Source organism: Anastrepha obliqua, chromosome 4 (assembly GCF_027943255.1).
Source record: "Anastrepha obliqua isolate idAnaObli1 chromosome 4, idAnaObli1_1.0, whole genome shotgun sequence".
In the NCBI taxonomy this organism is placed as follows: domain Eukaryota; kingdom Metazoa; phylum Arthropoda; class Insecta; order Diptera; family Tephritidae; genus Anastrepha; species Anastrepha obliqua.
In genome coordinates, this window is record NC_072895.1 from 78,999,421 (window position 1) to 79,019,650 (window position 20,230).

The following is a 20,230-nucleotide window of genomic DNA, read 5'->3' on the forward strand; positions in this document are numbered from 1 at the left end:
CTAAATTGAATGCATTGTAAAGGACAATTGCGGTTAAATCTTTAATTAATTTAATTTGTAAATGACCGTTTTACAGTTACTAATCTTGCACATTTTAGCGTATTTTGTATGCCATCGTTTTCTAAAGGACTCCAAGTGATTGCGTTTACATTGACTTCTCTACGGCATTTGACAAAGTGGCGCATAAAATTCTTGTAAACAAGTTGGTTTGCTTGGGCTTTCAGTCCACCTTTCTGCAATGGCTTAAGTCATATTTGATGGACAGACGCTGCGTGATAAAAATTGAAGCAGTTTTATCGAACCACTTTGTTGTTACTTCAGGTGTCGCCCAAGGGAGCATCTTAGGGCCACTTTTTTCGTCGTTTTTATCAATGACAAGGAAATGTTTTACTTTTTCTAATTTCTTGCTCTTCGCAGATGATTCGAAAATTTTCTCATTTGTTGAGGGCTCAGTGAATACTCAGAAGTTTCAACTCGACTTGAACAATCTTCATCGTTGGTTCATGAGATCACGTCCATCTTTGAATATAAAAAATGTTTTCATTTAAAAATTTCGAGGCGTCAGTACATTTTTAAGACATCTTTCACCATCTCTAATAATGTACTACAAAGTGTAACAGAGTTTAACACTTATCCTGTATTCAAAAAAAGTAACGTACGTAACATAAGTGGGTCAATTTTGCCCAATGGACGAATGAATAGATTTTGATTTTATTTCAAGGTTTAAAGTATTTTTTTATTTGATAAATTATAGAATTCAACATTTTTTATTTAAAAAATTAAAAAATTCAGTTAAGTAAGTACAAAAAGGTGTTCTTATGGCGATTTTAAGCAACTAGTACATAAGATAGATGTTTCAGAATGAGTCTTACAAATAAAGTTTTCGCAGCTTCCGCATTTACTGCTATATTTCGTACTATTTAATCGACTTGGACAAATAAAGCAACGACCTCGTTTTAGATTTGTAGGTTTTGGAGTATTTTCAGTAGTTTCTGATGTTTTTTGAGTGTTTATTACGATCATTTTTGCTGCACTGCTTCGAGGGAGTACAGATCTGCGCGAAATTTCCTGTAAAATAAGTTCATTTCCGAGCTCTTCTAGGAACAAACGACGCTTAATTTTTTTATTCTTGTTCCATTCAGTGTTTATTTCTCTAAAAATTACAAAAGCATTGCATGCACTTATATCCAACATATTGTAAAACAAGGACTGTGGCCATCGATTTGTCCTTCGCTTGCAGGTGTATGTCCTAATAACTTGGTCTAGTATATCGACCCCGGATTTAGTTTTGTTGTAAAAATCTATGATTTCTGGTTTTTCAGTGTTGGGATTGATTTCAACATTATTGTGGAGAATACTGAGTGGATATACAGCTCGATTCCTTTTGGGCACATATCCAACTATTGTGGTTTTGTTCTTGTTATCAAAAAAGAAGTGTGAATAATTTTCTGGTTTATTTTTTAACTTTGTAATTTCCACAGGCAAAAACGTTTTATTCTTTCGAACCGTACCAACTAGGGTTATCTTACGTTTCAAAAGTTCAATCTTCAACTCGTGAGATGTAAAAAAATTATCGCACGTGATATTACGACCTTGTATATCCTTCACTAGATCGAGTACAACACGACGCGCCTGCTCTTTCTCAGGCTTACTATTTCGATCTTTACCTCTATACACCTGCAGCGACCATGCAAAGCTTGTTTGGCTATCACACAAGGCCCAAATTTTAATTCCGTATTTTCCAGGCTTCGATGGGATATATTGTTTGAAAGGACAACGTCCGCGAAATGTAACCATTTGTTCATCGACTGTGGTGAATTCTCCAGGATTATACATCTTTTGTATGTTACATTCCCAGCGATTCCAAACATCCCTGATTGGTGCCAGTTTATCTCGCGCTCGCCTCTTATTCCGGTCAGATTTCTTGTCGAGCCTCAGGACTCTGGAGATATTCTGAAATCTGCGTAAAGTCATTGTTGATCTGAAAATCGGACGGCCCTAAAAATCATCCCACAAACTTTCGAGTGCTTCTCCATGTGATCGAAATACACATGCTAGGAGCAAAAGTCCAAAATATACTTCCAAACTAATACTATCTATTTCGACCCAATTATTTTCAAACACTGATTGACCTGAAACAAATCCCCAGGTATTACTTTACATGCAGGTACATACTTCTACTTATATAATTATGTCTTTCAATTGCAAGTGACTAACCTTCTATATTAGTCATCTCAATGATTATTTTCATCACATCGGGCGGCATAAATAACATAAATGAAGATTTTATACCATCGGTCCGAGCAATGGCATACCGTGTAGTACCGGGTGCGGTGGTAATAACATTTTCTGCAGCCCGGCTGCCAGCTCCGCTTGCAACTGATTGATTTGAGAGGATTAGCTTTAATGTTCAACAAAGAAGTCTTCGCAATTTTTACTCTTTTTATGGGTACGAGACTAGAATTCATTATCTAATGCCAGTCGGCTTGATTTCGCTTTATCTAGATCGAATTTTGTAAAAAAAAATTTAGCTACTTAGCATTGCATTTATATTGATTGCTAATATTATAGTTTCCAAATTTGGATTGCTTTTCTTTACAATTTTATCTCTGCGTGATATGCGGTTATTTGCATTTTAAAAATGTACCATCAACTTCAAATGGGTAGTAAATAGCGTTAATTAACTGAAAGATCTAAATAAATCTTTTTGTGCTTTAAAATGAAGGACGAAATATTGAAATGCCATTTTGATTCCTCTATTAGCTAACAGTTACATTTGGCTTCAATATTTTTCAACCAACATGCTAAGCGAGAAGCGAAAATGCTCTAAAGTAAAAAACTATTCCTTATTTTCAATTTATATTGGCTTACTCTATTTATAATACTAATAATAATATTTTCCACTTTACGAAAATATCATATTATTGGGCAGAGAGCAAGCGTGCGACTTGATGCAAGATGCAAGCTTCATAAAATCCCGCTAAGTAAAATTAATCTATATGTACTTATATGTATAATCGGTTTGTGTGAGCCTTACAGAATTAACTATGCCTAAAGCAAATTAGTTTCAATTGAAATGATAAGTTCGGTATCGTGCTAGGAAAGTTTACCTCGCTAGATGGCGCTATGCCTTATCAGTTTTTATCAACGTTACTAATTCCAATCGACTCTAATTGACATGTCACTGCATTTTCTTCGCGAGTGAATATTCTTATCGGAATGAAAATTAATTCTTTTCACATCTAAGTAGAAATCTGAAACGAATAAATTCACGAAATTAAAAAATATATGTATGTATTTCCGCAGTTGAACTATTTGTATTCCAACCGTATAGCAATTTATCGGTAATAATGCCTCATACTTGGAATTTCAGTTTTTAGTGCACACTGTTTACAAAAACGGAACCCATCAATGAAATTATTCAAGAGAGGTAAAATATTATTTATTGAATGCTAATGTATGATGATTCATAAAAAGCCACCGAAACGACAGAGCATCGGTCCCAATACACGGAAAAACCGAAAACAGAATATATAACGGGTGATATTTTAGCTATTATCTTTTTAAACAGTTGGTTTAAACAGCTGACGTACTTTTCGTGTTTTGTTTCACTGTCAAACATCTTCAGTTTGGTCTATAATTTAACCATGAATCGTCTTAGAAACGAACAACGCTTGCAAATCATTGAATTTTATTATAAAATGCGTGTTCTGTTAAGAAAGTTTATCGCGCGCTTCTTCCATTTTATGGTCAATTTAATCGACCCACTGAAGCCGCTATTCGAGCTATTGTGACTAAATTTAAAACCAAATTTACATTATTGAACATCAAACCACCAACAGGCCTACGTAGAGTGCGAACTGAAGAAAATATCGCAGCTGTATAGGCCAGTGTTAATGGGGACCATCAATTATCGATTCGTCGCCGTTCGCAGCAATTCGGCCTATGTTACTCAACAACGTGGAAAATTTTGCGAAAGGATTTAGGTGTGAAGAATTTCAAAATACAGCTGGTGCAAGAATTGAAACCGACCGACCTACCGCAACGTAGAATTTTTGGTAAATGGGCTTTTGGAAAGTTGGCCGAAGATCCACTTTTTTATCGAAAAATTGTGTTCAGCGACGAAGCTCATTTTTGGATCAATGGGTACGTAAATAAGCAGAATTGTCGATTTTGGAGTGAAGATCAGCCAGAAGAATTGCAAGAGCTACCAATGTATCCAGAAAAGGTGACAGTTTGGTGCGGTTTATGGGCTGGAGGTATCATTGGACCGTACTTCTTCAAAGATGCTGCCAATCGTAAGGTAACTGTGAATGGTGAGCGTTACCGTGAAATGATATCCAACTTTTTTTGCCCCAAATACAAGAGCTTGACTTGCATGACATGTGGTTTCAGCAAGACGGTGCCACATGCCACACAGCACGCGTAACAATGGACTTGTTGAGAGGCGAGTTCGGTGAACATTTTATTTCACGTTCGGGACCTGTCAATTGGCCACCCAGATCGTGCGATATAACGCCTTTAGATTATTTTTTGTGGGGCTATGTTAAAGCTCATGTCAACTCAGGCAAGCCTGCTTCAATTAATGCATTGGAAGACAACATTAAAGCATTTATATGTGAGATACCGGCCGAAACATTGGAAAGAGTATGCCAAAATTGGACTAAGCGGATGGACCATTTGAAACGCAGTCGCGGTCAACATTTGCATGAAATAATCTTCAAATATTAAATTATATGGACTGTACTATCGATTTAAATAAAAGTTGCATGCATTTTTCTGAATTTTACTTTTTTACTTTTTTTGAAAAACTTTCCTATAGCTCTTAAAAAATCACCCTTTATATATAATTGGCGTATTTGGCTGAGCTCCTTCTTCTATTTGTGGTGTGCGTCTTGATGTTGTTCCTCAAAATGGAGTGACCTACAGTTTAAAGCTGACTCCAAACGGCAGATATTTTTTCATGAGAAGCTTTTTCATGGCAGAAATACACTCGGAGGTTGGCATGCCGAGGGGCGACCGCTATTAGAAAAAACTTTTTCTTCATTTCGGTCTTTCACCGAGATTCGAACTACGTTCTCTCTGTGAATTCCGAATGGTAGTCACGCACCAACCGATTCGACTACGGCGGACGCCGGAAACAGAATAGAGTTGAGAGAAATAATGAGAGTCAAGAAGAACCCGAAGAACGGGTTGATGTAATGAATAACATCAATGATGTGTAAAATTATGAATAATGGCATTGAAGCGATAATTTGCATTAAAGCGCCTACAGTTTCCCATTCGACCCGCAATGGCCATCAAAAAAGCGCAAGGGCAATCATTCCAAGTTTGTAGATTGAAGCTGGAAAATCCGTGTTTCTCACATGACCAACTATGTGACTTATTGCGGGTTCAGGAGTTTGTCAGGTTTGTTTGTTTATGCATCAGATAATATAACGAAAAATATTGTGCGCCCAAAGACGCGTGTTGGAATAATAAATTAATTTTGTAATAGAATATTATTGATTTGTTGAATAGACTGAGCAATTCCAATTAGTGCATCAAATTCAACAATTAGTTCGAATAAACAATGATTTTACATCTGTTAATGACAGAAAAAAAACGTAATTTTTTATATAGTATGTCCAAGCAACCCCTGGCGAACGTAAGTTAGTTTCATCATAGTAAGTTTTCTGTGTTCGAAAATCTATAGACATCCACCACTCATCATTCCTTCACTTGATTAATTTTTGCCATACTTCACCAAAGCATACATATTACGCAAGTAACTTAAATTTAAATTCAAATGTCTTTCTGTTCGTATTACTATATTATGTTAAAAAACTTCCGATTCTCAAATGTGAAAACTTTTTCTTTTGGTGCAGTAAATGCTTTAAATGTCCCATTGAACTTCCCACCTCTTTTCAGACTTCAAGTAGCTTTATTATCAGCTAGTAGTACAATTACGCCCTTGAGAAAGTGCCGAAGCGATTGACTTGAAAAATATTTTCCTCACAAGTGGCAGTTGAGAGTGCATGAGACACACAGTTAAGGCAATAAAGTTGTTTTCGTTCCCCCACTTACGAAATTCTTACACACACGTATTTACATATTTATGACTTGGCTGCATATCCCAATATTTTTGTAATACTCCGGTGACAAATGTTCGCAACATCGCATGCAACTTTTGTACATTCACTTCATATGTATGTATAATGCATATATATATATCTACAAACGCAAGCATGGTCCTGTGCGTGGCTTACTTATAACTGAAACTATTTCTACTTGTTGTGACTTGCTGAACTATTGCTCCCACAAACAGAATCGTTTTTGCTTTCCCTCCATTTCTTTGCTTTTATTTACGTACATGGTATAGTATATTTGTAAGTGCTCGCGTGTGGTAACTCGCACAGTTTGCAGTTAGCTTCTACTGCCGATAATGTCACATTGCAACACTGGCAATGGCACAAGCAGCAAACAAATGCTGCCAACAAAGGAATTTTGGCTGTACAATTTTTTGAGTCTAATTCGTTTTGTTTCTATGAGTTTTTTATCGGCATTTATGCACAAATACCTTATTAGGGTTGCCCTTATTTGCATATAGTTCCAATTTTCACTTTAAAGTTTTCCGAAAGATGATAAATATAGATTTAATCATATCTGCTTGGCCCTTCTTCCAGATCAAACATTGAAAATAAGTTTGAAGGAACTTTTATCACATTTTATTTTACCGACCCAAATTCACTCCTAAATAGCGGGCATGTGGATTTAAATAGCAAATACACAATCGACCTTATCTATAAGCATATATTCTTCTTCTTCTTAATTGGCGCGATAACCGCTAGTCGTTTCTTTCTCGTGCTAGCCGGCGCCAATTGGACACACCAAGTGAAGCCAAGTCCTTCTCCACCTGATCTTTCCAACGCAGAGGAGGCCTTCCTCTTCCTCTGCTACCGCCAGCTGGTACCGCATCGAATACTTTTAAAGCCGGAGCGTTTGTATCCATTTGGACAACATGACCCAGCCAACGTAGCCGCTGGATCTTTATTCGCTGCGCTATGTCTATGTCGTCGTAAAGCTCAAACAGCTCATCGTTCCATCGTCTGCGATATTCGCCGTTGCAACGTGCAAAGGTCCAAAAATCTTACGCAGAATCTTTCTCTCGAACACTCCAAGCGTCGCTTCATCGGATGTTGTCATCTTTCACGCTTCTGTGCCATACGTTAGAACGGGCATGATGAGAGCCTTGTAGAGCGGTGCTTTTGTTCGTCGAGAGAGGAATTTACTGTTGCCTACTTAGTCCAAAGTAGCACTTGTTGGCAAGAGAGATTCTACGTTGGATTTCAAGGCTGACATTGTTATCGGTGTTAATGCTGGTTCCTAAATAAACGAAGTCTTTTACAACCTCGAAATTATAACTGTCAACAGTGACGTGGGTGCTGATATGCGAGTGCGCCGACTGTTTGTTTGAAGACAGGAAGTACTTCGTTTTGTCCTCGTTCACCACCAGACTCATTCGCTTTACCTCTTTATCCAGTTTGGAGAAGGCAGAACTAACAGCGCGGTTGTTAAGGCCGATGAAGTCAATATCATCGGCATACGCCAACAGTTGTACGCTCTTATAAAATATTGTGCCTGAGCGATTAAGTTCTGCGGCTCGTACGATGCTCTCCAATATCAGGTTAAAGAAGTCACACGACAGCGAGTCACCCTGTCTGAAACCTCGTTTGGTATCAAACGGCTCGGAGAGGTCCTTCCCAATTCTGACGACGCTGCTGGTGTTGAGCAACGTCATCTTGCATAGCCGTATTAGTTTTGCGGGGATACCAAATTAAGACATCGCGGCATACAAGTAACTCCTTTCCATACTGTCGAATGCAGCTTTGAAATCGACGAAAAGAGGGTGCGTGTCGATTCTCCTTTCATGGGTCTTGTCCAAGATTTGGCGTATTGTGCTCCATTGCTCGTGCATGCCGGTTTGTTGGGCAGCACTCTCTGAGAACAGGAGTGAGAGTCGAGTGGCGAATCTTCTGGCTGTCTGTTGTGTTGGCCTCAGAGCCCATCCTAGCTAAGGAGACAGAGTTATCGTTACCCACGATACCCACGTGTCCCGGAACCCATGTTGGCATCAGGCTATTATGTCTAACGACATTGTTCAGCCTGGATTCGCAGGACTCGACTACCCCTGATGTGGTTGCGGGGCTGTCTAAGGCCATGAGCGCAGCTTGGCTGTCGCTGCAGACACATATAGATTTGCCACTTCATCTGTTTTCCACAACAAAGTTCATCGCTTCTTGAACAACATACACCTCCGCTTGAAACACAGATGCATGCATTCCAAGAGCGAAGTGCAGTTTTGTACCGCTGGATTCCACGTAGACCTCAGAGCTGGAGCCATGCTCGGTCCTGGAGCCATCCGTGAAAATGCGAAAACAGTGTTTGCTGGGCTCATTTTCAGAGTTTGACCACAACTGAGCCTCTGGTAGCACTACCAGTACCTGCGCCCATTGTGTTTCAGCCTGCAGATGGCCTTCAAGGCCTATCCTTGATGAAAGCATGAAGTGGTGGTAATGGGAATCGCTCCGGTGTAACAGATGGAGACAGTGCATTGTTACGCTTAGAGGAGAATTCAATGAGAAGAGAAAATAGCTTCACACTTAATTTTTCTTTTTATCTTTTTTATTGAGCATGCCTTTTGAGTCGTCTGTGTAGTGTGGTCTGCTCTGTTCTTACAGAATTACTTACCTACTGTGCTGAAATTTCTGATCATCGTATTCCGGAGATACTTTAAGGAAAATAATATTTTTCGAACACTTTTTGAATACTTTTCGAAACAATATTTGTACCAAGAATGCCAAGTCACACGAACTGGTCGTTTCTCAATCAAATCTACTGGAAATTTCATTTCCATGCCCACAACCAACGCGTAAAATGTATTTATCGAAGCAAGGTGAAGTAGTAGTACCACTCACAGAAAAGTATAGATCTCCTTGTATATAAAACTATTAAAGGAATATGATCTTATATATTACAACAACAAACTTTTATACTATCATAGCCGCTACAGTAAATACATATAACTCTAATCCACAAAACCCTGTATACAGTACAGAACTATTTGTAGGCAACGCATCAACATAACCAAAGTAAGCACATACTCGTACATACATAAAAAGCTCCATAGAGCCTTTGGAGAAGCTCTTTCGCCAGAAACATTCGGGCAACAAATGCTGTGCTCGATAGAATAGTGGAATGCGGCATGCGACTTAGTGGCCGAGACAATGAAAGAGATGAGCCGTCTGCAGCGGCGCGTAATTGCCTTCTCTCTCAGCGACGATAGAAACCGTCAACCCACGGCGAGATGTGGGAAATAAACAAGCTTAAGCTCAAAGTAGAGGTGCCACACCATAACGCCATAACCTTAACCGCAGTATTAACCATAACGATTTTTATGTCATCAATTATTGGTACCTGCTGATATTTACATATACGCCGTAGCCGAATGGGTTGGTGCCTGACTACCATTCGGAATTCACAGAGAGAACGTTGGTTCGAATCTCGGTGAAACACCAAAATTAAGAAAAATATTTTTCTAATAGCGGTCGCCCCTCGGCAGGCAATGGCAAACCTCCGAGTGTATTTCTGCCACGAAAAAGCTCCTCATAAAAATATCTGCCGTTCGGAGTCCGCTTGAAACTGTAGGTCCCTCCACTTGTGGAACAACTTCTAGACGCACACCACAAATAGGAAGAGGAGCTCGGTCAAACACCCAAAAAGAGTGTACGCGCCAATTATATGTATATATATATATCACTTATTTGTGCATTTCGAAATGAAAAAAGTAAAGAAAAGACAACAACAATGCAGCAAATCACAATGCAACACAATGCAGCTGGTTATGGTTTCGGCGAAAAAACCAAAATTCAGACTACAGAATTTGGCATTTCACCTCTAATCGATTACAGTGTTGCCCATATGTTGGTTCCATTAGCAAATTTATGGCGTTATGGTTATAGCACCTCTACTTTGGGCTTTAGTCTGGTTACAGAAGGGCACTTGAGGATAGCGAGCTACCACAACGCCTATCAAAACCAAACTACGTTTACTTTACATACTAGAGCAGAATATTTCTTCTCAGCCGTTTTCTGGGAAACATTAATTTTAAATTTTGCATAAAGCCATTGCACTAGTTTACAAATGTGAAGTTATTATATGATATAAAAACCTAATTTGTACAGAAATTTAGAACCCTATATAAATACTAAAGTATGTTAGGATAACTACTGAAACACTGTTAAGTATACATTTAATTTAGCTTTGTAAAACTTGTGCGATTCTGTGTCTCCGATCAGCTACTCTCAAAAATCAACCTGTTCAAAGAAAGTTGCGAAATTATCAGCTGCAATTATTCAAATATTTATTTATAACAGTAAAGTGCGACGCCAGCATACGTTATTAAAGTTATTAAGCATTAATTTCTATTAATTTGTAATTAATTTTTGTCGCATTTGATGGCATAAATACTTTTATCGTTCGCAACGAATCCAGATAAGGCGATATGCCCATGCAGTACCTGTTGGATATATGTATGTATGTACAATATGTATTTATTGAAATAAAGAGCAACGAATGAACCTTTTTGAGTGACAATCATGCATTATCTCCTAGATTAAGGCAAATATTTTTGGCATTGACAAACACTTTTTGACAACACTGTGCACAAAAAATTTACTTTTCTTGTTATCCAGAAAAAATTCATACGCACGTGAAACTATAGGTTTGGTGGAGGAATGTTGGATACAGTTTCTCATTTGTTTACCAATTTAATATTTGAAAGATCTTTAAAACTGCATACTTTATTTTAGTGGGGAAAAGTTGAACTATTTTTTTTTTACATTTTTATAAAACTGCTTCGTTGACACTAGCTGAGGTGTATTTTCTGTATATTTTTTTATTGTTTTACTGTATATTTTTTTTTTTCAAAATATGATAATTCTTTACAAAATATCATTGATATTTAAGGATACATTTTTTAAAGGACATCACTGCACTATATTTGCCACGGCGGGAAGTAAACTAAAATTGCTTTTCTATAGCTGAATATATTCCCGTACGTTTGATATCCATGTTAATATATGTAATAGAGAGAGAGTATAAGTATTTAAAACCATTTTTTGAAAATTTAGGCCTTTGAAACCCACAAAAAATAAATCAATAGATTCACATGCAACTGAAAGATAACCTTTACTGTCGCACGGTGTAATAGTTTTTGTGTCTATGACGTTGTACAGTATGGTTGTAATTATATATTCAATCACAGTATTTTACCATTTAAATGCTTTTACGGCACGCCAACATTATCACACCCACCAAAAGCAGGCGCTGGGCACTTAATGATGCGATTTTACTTTCGCAGTCGTAACCCGCATTCGAAAACTACATTGCTAGCAGTTCCCTTAATAATGTGGGCAATTTTTAACGTTTCTGCAAGGTAAGTGTAGAGGAAAGGATTCAACATAGAATTAGCTAAATTGAGAATACCAAAACTAAAGTACAACCGATATTTCAAATGTTGTTTGTAAGAGCCATGTATATGCGTAATGATTAAGATCCACGCAGGCAAACGGAGGAGAAGAAAAGTTGAAATTAATATAATAATAATAGTTAACATGCGAATATGGCGAATTTGGCGATTGCTTTTGCTTTTGGTTTGGTCTGAATGCTTGGCAGCACTTGTAGATCTGGGATCACTTTGGCTGGATCTTCCAACATGTGTTTCAAAAGTAACAACACTACCCGAAATGGTTGGAAAGCTGCATTGTCGTTCAACCTCTTTTGCACACTTTTTGTTAACAGATTTTCGATAAACTTCTCCAATTTTTCCGGCCCATTTCGCAAAATACTTTCGCTGTCCTTTATCAACGCTGATGGCGGTGTGACGTCGATTCCACAAATGCTTGGCAATAATTGTATTGATCCACACAAAAGCAATTATTGAGGGTAGGAAAATGATGCAGAAGACAATGAAGTAGTATGTGGCGATAGACTGCTGTAGAAACGATAAAATATATGCGTATGCAAGGGATTAGAAATAGACAATTTTATTAACGTCAGGGTATATGTACATATAGAAATTGTGAGAGTTACATTAAGGGGTTACATGGGTTTCGTTGGTACAAAAAATCGATTTATTTTTTTCTTTGCTTATTAATTTCTACAACATCTCAGGATTATTATCCTAAATTTTCAAGTCGATCCGAATAATAAATTCGGAGATACAGCCTTTGGAATGTGTGCGCTCCAAGCCACTTTTATTGTTACTCAAAACTTTAAACGCGTTTTCCTCGGAACTGTGTTTTCAAAGTTGGTTGTCATATTTAAAAAAAAACAAAATGTCAAACAAATTTGACCGAAATGTTCATTTTTTTGGAAAAATATCTGCCAAAATTCCAATTTTTACTTTTTTTTCTTTCTTTCGTTCAAGCACGAGTTTATGGTCTTAACTAAAACACTTATTTTTGTTTTTTCATTTCTGATGAGCCTGTCAGGAGTTATGCTGGCAACGCGGACGCACCTTTTTTTCGAGGTGTCACCGAAAATGACGTTACAATGGAGGAGTTTTAATTTTTTTTTGTTTAAATTTCAGAAATTATTCTTTAAATATGTATCTATAAGACAGAAAAAAGTTTAAATTAAATAAATAATTTTTTACATAGAAAAAAATATTGAAAATAGGACTTTTTTTATTCGACGAAACCCATGTAACCGCTTAAGATTGACCAAAACATATTTTTTCGCGGGGCTACCCTCAAAATGTGTTCTATGGCTAAATAAATGAATCACCTATTTTTTTATTTTGGTTTTATTTATAATAGTATTTGTTTTTGTAAATTTCCGTAAATTTTGTACACAATTTTGACAGATGGATTTCATTTCATATCCTCAACACAAACGACCAAAAAATGATACCCAATGCTTTATTTAAGGAAATAATATAAATCTAGTAAACTAATAGAGAGTCACTATACCTAAAAGCTTTCTAAGATTAAAAAAAAAATTATTTAAAGACAATTATTTAACAAAAAGTTGTCCTGAAAACCTTCTAAAATTAAAAAAAAAAAACACATTTTTAATTAAAGACAAAAATATATTTCTCGTTTTCTTTTCTAATTTCTTATTTAACAAAAAGTTGTCCTGAAAACCTTCTAAAATTAAAAAAAAAACACATTTTTAATTAAAGACAAAAATATATTTCTCGTTTTCTTTTCTAATTTCTTTGAATATTTGTGAAGAATATTAAAGAATATCAATCAGTAAAATTGTATACCAAATTTACGGAATAGTTACTTTTCCCCATGAGAATTAATTCAAAGTGTTGACGTCATGGGTAAATATTAACTACATTTTTAGAGGTAGGATGAAGAAAAATATTTTTGTTTTTGGCTATCCTAAGCTACATAATAAACACATCCTAAGTAAAAATCAAAAATCACCATTGCTGATAATTTTTTTGGTGACGCGCGGTTTTGTGTCTCATCAGTCATACTAATTAGAGTAATCGATCGAATTTGCTGTGAAAATAACAGTTGCCTTTGCAACTCAGGCATGAGGACAAACAGTGAAAGAGATAAATGCATATTTCCAGCGCAACGGTATCAACCATCACATACCTATCACCGAAAAATGCCACACCACCAGCCCCAAACCAGCCATTGCTTTGCAATTCAAAATTATTCTCACCTTTTGGGATATGCACATCATCACCAGCTCATTCTTGCTCACCAGCGTATATGACAGCGTTCCATTGATGGCCTGTTGTTCCCAAGCAGTTTTTGTAGCTGGTTTGGCAAAAGATGCAATTGTAGTTGCTGTTGCTGCTATTGTTGTGTCTGAATCTGTAATGACTTTTGCCAATGTGCCATTATCGTTGATACCAATGCTTGTTGCAACAGGGCTCTGCCCAGCTGCCGATGTAACATTCTCCACAGTAAGGATGTAAATGGGATATAAATCGTAAACGCGAAACACTGGGTATGAAATACCAATGGATGCTGTCCAAATAATGAGCATGCTGAGCACACTGAAAATGGCATCAGGATTCCAAAAACTAATTACGGCTTTCATAACGGCAAAATAACGATCCAAAGTGATGCCGACAAGAGTCATGGAGCTGACCAAAATAGCGGTGGTGGTGATGAATGGCACCAAATGACACATGCAGGGCCCAAGGAGCTGTAAGTCAGTTGGCGCCAAATGAGATACGATTAGCGGGGCGAGTATTGAATGGGTGATTACTATTGCGTACAAACATACATACATGGCAATAGTTGAAATATTTTTAAATATTGCAGTCAAGTTTCTATTTATTGTTTAGCATTAACGGATCTTAGTTATGAAGGGTTTTTCAATAAGGGCGGGTATGCATGCAGAATGTCAATCGTGGCGTTTGCTGTGTGGCACGTAGCGCCGTCCTGCTGGAACCACATGTCGTCTAGGTCCATATGGTTCAATATGAGCCATAAGAAATTGGAAGGGCTACCACGTCTACCGAAAAATGGGCGCAATGCGCGCAACGTTTGCATTAATGAACACTCATTTTGATAATAAAGTTTTATCATTTGAACGTGCTGTTCAATCGTGTAACTTGCCATGATGATTTGGCATAAACAACTGAATGATAAACAAAAGATTTGACAGATGTCACCAAAACAAAATGGCTGCGACAGGGCGCCAAAATCGACCCGCGCCAATTGAAAAACCCTTTAGTTTAGAGACAATCCATTTTTATTTTGAACTCACCAATTTCACTTACCCAAATTTGCACGAAATGCGATGAAAATTTACTCAAATACACCACTGTGAGGAAAATCGTATTAAACAAATCACTAAGCGCTAATGAGATGAGACAAGCACGGAAGAAGGGGCGTATTTTTCGTCGCAAATTCACACGCAACGAGCCAATGTTACCACAAAGCGAAATCCCCGACAAAGTTGACACAACAATCGTTAATGCAATTCGCTCGGTGTATGTGAGTGCGACCAGGTCTTTCTTCAAAATTCCTGTATAAATCGATTCGGTGGTGTTGTTGTTGTGGTCTTGAGTAGCACTATCACTTCCACTGCTGCCATTAACGCTGAATGGTAGGCTGGTTCGGTAAGTCACAGGCCGGATGAAATTCTGAGTTTCCGCAATGAGAGCCATTTGTTACTCCTAGTCAATTAAAATTTTAGAAATCGATGATTGTTGTTAAACAAATGATTTTGCTAAAATTTGAATATTTGTAACGGGTGGAAAATTCTTGTCCATAACTTATATTTAGTAAACTCCTATCCTAACACTCTTCTGATCTTATAAGCCTTAAATCTTGAGAATCGTGGATCTATTCTAAGGCCTTTATTTACTTTGCCCGTTTTTGTTAGAACGACGACGTATAGAATATAAGGGTGGCGAAATTCCCAGTACCGTTTCTGTATTCTTGGCGAGTATGAAAGAATCAACTGTGAATGAAGCCAGCAAAGAAAATAAACAATTCGTTTTGCACAAGATTCCTTACTCCTGAATGTTTTATTCCTTACTTAACTCCGTTATATGGGGTAAATGCGCGAACTAATTATTCATCTAATGCTCCTTGGCTTTTCTGGTTCAGGGGAACCTTTTTTGACTCTTTCGAGTTCCCTATTTTAATTTTTGAAAATATCGCATGCAATTAGTTTTCAGTTGCTTTGTGCCCATTGTGCTTCGTAAGATTGTAATTTCTTAAACTGAATAAATAAATAGACTTGGATAAAATTTTTGAAGGTACATCGTCCGTGCCAGAGCCGTTGCCAGGGTGAGTTTTCTTTTGCCTGCTCCTACACAATGACAAAATATTATATTTCAATGAAGGTAAGAAAGTTCAAATCAAAATGTCAGAAACATCAAATGCGGTCGCACTAATAATATAACAATTCTCCGCCTTGGCTAAATTGCACTCCGGTACCTAAAGACATTTCATCAGAGTAGAGCCAGGTTTATGTCTGCTGGTAGAACAGGTACCTTCCAGGCTCTACGCCTTCGATAATATGCATTTCTTCCTCAGTGTTTTTAGAGTAAATGGTACGTTGGAAATTCTGCAATAATGTGAAATTTACAAGTTATCGTCTTGTCATCTGTCTGATACTGTAGTAACTGCATGTTTCAAGCTTATGTTGCCTTAAGACTTTTTCTTATCCCTACACCGGTACATATTGTTATGAGGGTTGCTATTCATATATCTGGACTCGGGGTTTCTAGAGTTGTCAAGCGCCATCTGACGTTGCCATTAGAAAGTACGCCATATTTTACCATAAACGCACACAGTGGCTTTAAAAATTCATATCGGCAATCAAAAAATGGAGTTGAAACGTGAACATTTTCGAGCGATTATTTTTCATAATTTTTGATGTGGGTTAACAAGATCAGAATGCAAGGAAGGATTGAGATTGGTATACTGGGAAGGTCGTCTAAAATCATTTGATGTGCTAGAAAATATTGATGCTGTGCGCGGAAGGATTGAACAAGATCCTCACGTCACAGACCGCGAGATTAAGGCATCATTGGACATTCATACGACGAGCATCAATAAGATTATGTACGATCACTTTGTGATAAAAAGAGGAGTTCATGTTGGATCTCACGCAATTAAAAAAAGAGTTCACGTAAAAAATAAACAAAAAGTATCGAAAATTGGTTCAAACGAATGCAAAAGTGTATTGATCTTCATGCAGAATACTGTGAAACACATGAAACCTTTTTCAACCACTAATCGTCCCCTTAGTATAACAATAGCCTATGTGCTCATAGAATATTATTTTTTATTGAATTTTTGGATTCTCCATCGTCGATTTTATATGTGGTTAAAATTTTGTCAAATTCTAGTTCCACAAAGTGGGTCAAAACGTCAGTCAAAAAATAATAAATATTTACAGACATAACGAGATTTAAGTGAGAGCTACTCTCGACAAAAAGTTTGAAATTCATTTTCTCAAAACATCAAAAAATTTATATGCTATTTTAATACTAAGGGGACGTAATGTTCATTTTTCCATTGTTAGGCCAGAAATATAATTCGAAAGCCTCGTACGACTGAGTAAATAATACGATTTAATAAAAACTTCTAATAATAACTTCGACACAAATTCATTTTTACTTCCTCTTTTAGTATAAAGAAGGCACAAATTAATTACTAAAAAGAATATTTCACAAACCAAAAATTTTCATACTTTAACTCAAATATGATTCCGGTCAAAAAATGCACACTTATAATAAATATACACGGAATAAGTAAATTTTGTTGGTAAGTTCCTTCAGTAAATATATTTCCTATTTTACACTTTTGATTTAAAAACTGGGTCAATCAATTAACCTCGAAACTTTATAATGTTTGCAAATTTAGCGTGCACGTACTATGTATGAAAGTAGATTTTTCTCTTTGAAAGCGAGTTGATTATTATTTTGAGGAAATTTGTTGCTGCGAACAAAACTATTCGCTATATATTCAAGCACTACCTCAGCCAAACGACAACACTTAACTGAGATCCTAAATATCGCACTGCAGAGTTTTAGGCGCCATTTAGTTGCAGCTCCAATCTTTTTCCGAGTAATGTTCATTAGTACTGTTGTCACATTATCAGCGGAGTTTTCGAAATGCCATATAAGCGCAATTAACTTCAATTGGAATACGTCACGTTATAATCGATTCTTTGACAGGCTCGCGACTGATATATTATATAAGTACTTTAGCTGCGTGTGTATGTCTTATTGTGTGCAAGGCAATAACGAAAGTACGAAAATTTACGTGGCCGAAAATAAAATTTCGCATACGAGTACAATGAAGTGAAAAGTAGAAAAACCAAAATTTTTCAAAGTGTTGGTAAAAACGAAGTAGAACGTCTAGGCTTCTGTTCTGCTGAAGTCATGATTAGGTTAGGTTAGACAGCCGCCCTTAAAGAGGATTCTCTACTACCTGTGAGTCTTATTTAAGCTAATTGTAATCACATTGGCTGCACACATTTAGTTGTTGTGTTGTCAGGGTAATTTGCAAATCCCCCGATGCATAGAATGTTTCAAAAAAAAAGGTTATTCCTTTCTCTTCTTAATTGGCGCGATAACGGCTTACGCCGAGTTTAATAAAGCGCGTCAGTCGTTTCTTTCTCGTGCTAACTCTCAAACACTCCAAGCATCGCTTCATTGGATGTTGCCATCGTCTACGCTTCTGCGCCATACGTTATGACGGGCATGATGAGAGTCTTGTAGAGTGTTAGTTTTATTCGTCGAGAGAGGACTTTACTGCTCAATTGCCTACTTATTCTAAAGTGGCTCTTGTTGGCAAGAGAGATTCTACGTTAGATTTCAAGGCTGACATTGTTATCGGTGTTAATGCTGGTTCCTAAATAAACCAAGTCTTTTACAACCTCGAAATTATAACTGTCAACAGTGACGTGGGTGCCGATACGCGAGTGCGCTGACTGTTTGTTAGACGACAGGAGGTACTTCGTTTTGTCCTCGTTCACCACCAGACTCATTCGCTTTGACTCCTTATCCAGTCTAAAGAAGGCAGAACTAACAGCGCGGTTGTTAAGGTATCATCGGCATACGTCAGCAATTGTACGCTCTTATAAAATATTGTGCCTGAGCGATTAAGTTCTGCGGCTCGTACGATCCTCTCCAACATCAGGTTAAAGAAGTTACACGACAGGGAGTCATGCTGTCTGAAACCTCGTTGGGTATCAAACGGCTCGGAGAGATCCTTCCCAGCTATCGCTGTTTAGCAGATTCAAGAAGTGTTCCCTCCAAAACTTCAGTATGCTCTGGATGTCAGACACCAGATCTTCGTCTTTGTTCTTGCAAAACGCCCCGGTCTTGAAACCTTCTGTAAGCCACCGAACTTTCTGGTAGAATTTTCGGGCATTGTTCCTATTGGTCAGCATCTCAAGCTCCCCGCACCCACATATTGCGGCCTCTCGTTTCTTCTTTCGGATAGTAGCGATCCCACATGGTTCGTTGCGCCCGATTGCAGCGTGGCTCCACAGGCAGCATCTTTTCTTTCTGCGACAGCATGACATTCCTCGTCGTACCAACTATTTTTTCAGGCTCGCCGGAATCCGATTTCTTAAAATAAATAAACACAAAGCGCCAAAAAATTTTTGAATTGAGTCAAAATTCTAAATTTAATTTAAATTGGAAAATGTAATTTTAGATAAAATTTATAAAGTTTTATTGAAGTCATGTATTAAATAGGAAACGACCAATGATATACGAGGTATGTACTTCTTAACCACAGTCTCCATTCACCGTTGCTGTATTTTGCGAAAAACAAATCGAAAGCATTCAAGGTATATTTGGAGTTTTATGCCTATGCTTATTTGTTATTACCTAATTTGGCAATATACTCGTATATATTATATATACATACATGCATAGACGGAAGCAAGGAAAATATGAAGAAAGCTGTATTTACCACAACATCACAATTGCTAATTGAATGTTCTTCTTCTCTCTCGATGATGAAATGGAACAAACTATTGTGGACAAAAAAAAATCATGTCATTCTAAGCTCCTTATTTTGCGTTTTATTTGCTTTATTTTTTTGTTAAATATATTACGAGGTAGCTCAACTGAAAATTTGTTCACTTCTTGTGGTTTTTACCGCCAAAAATTTAACCAGCGGTTCGTGAAACTTGAAAATTGTTATTTTAATTTATTTTTATTTTTAATTTTAATAATTTTTACATGAACAGACCTATTGTATTTATATATGTATGTATACACAGTTTTTTAAATTTCTTTATTTCAATATTTGCAGTCGAAGGTGCTTAGCTACCAAATCGGGAAAATAATATGCACACTCATGTTTTTGATGCGCCGTAAAATTTCAATCTTATATGGAAGAAATAAAAAATATTTATTATTTATTTATTATGTAAAACTGTGAATATAAAAACCGAGTTTTCGAAAGAAAAAAAATATTTACCACCGATATTATGAAAAAGAAATTAGAAAAAAATGATTACACAAATTAAAAAAGCGCGTTTTTGAAACACTAACCGTTTTTGATCTTCCCCAATAAAACCATCGATTCCAGGTGTTCAGGCATATTAGTTTACTGAATATAGCCAAAATTACATCCAAACAATAACTAATATAGTTAGTGAAACAGAAGTGAGTGAACACTCATATTTCTAATGTACGATGCGTAGTAGCCGATGAGGCAGCCTTTCGAGTTTT

General features: G+C 36.9%; 1 protein-coding gene across 1 annotated transcript; it reads right to left on the bottom strand.

The window, feature by feature from the left end:
- Nucleotides 1-11,389: 11,389 nt before the first annotated feature.
- Nucleotides 11,390-15,187, bottom strand: LOC129244233 (5-hydroxytryptamine receptor 2A). Its single transcript, XM_054881846.1, has 3 exons — nt 14,798-15,187; nt 13,726-14,217; nt 11,390-12,034 (listed from the first exon to the last, which is right to left on the bottom strand). The coding sequence occupies exons 1-3, from the start codon at nt 15,185-15,187 to the stop codon at nt 11,390-11,392; spliced, it is 1,527 nt and encodes a 508-aa protein (XP_054737821.1).
- Between the last annotated feature and the right edge of the window lie 5,043 nt (nt 15,188-20,230).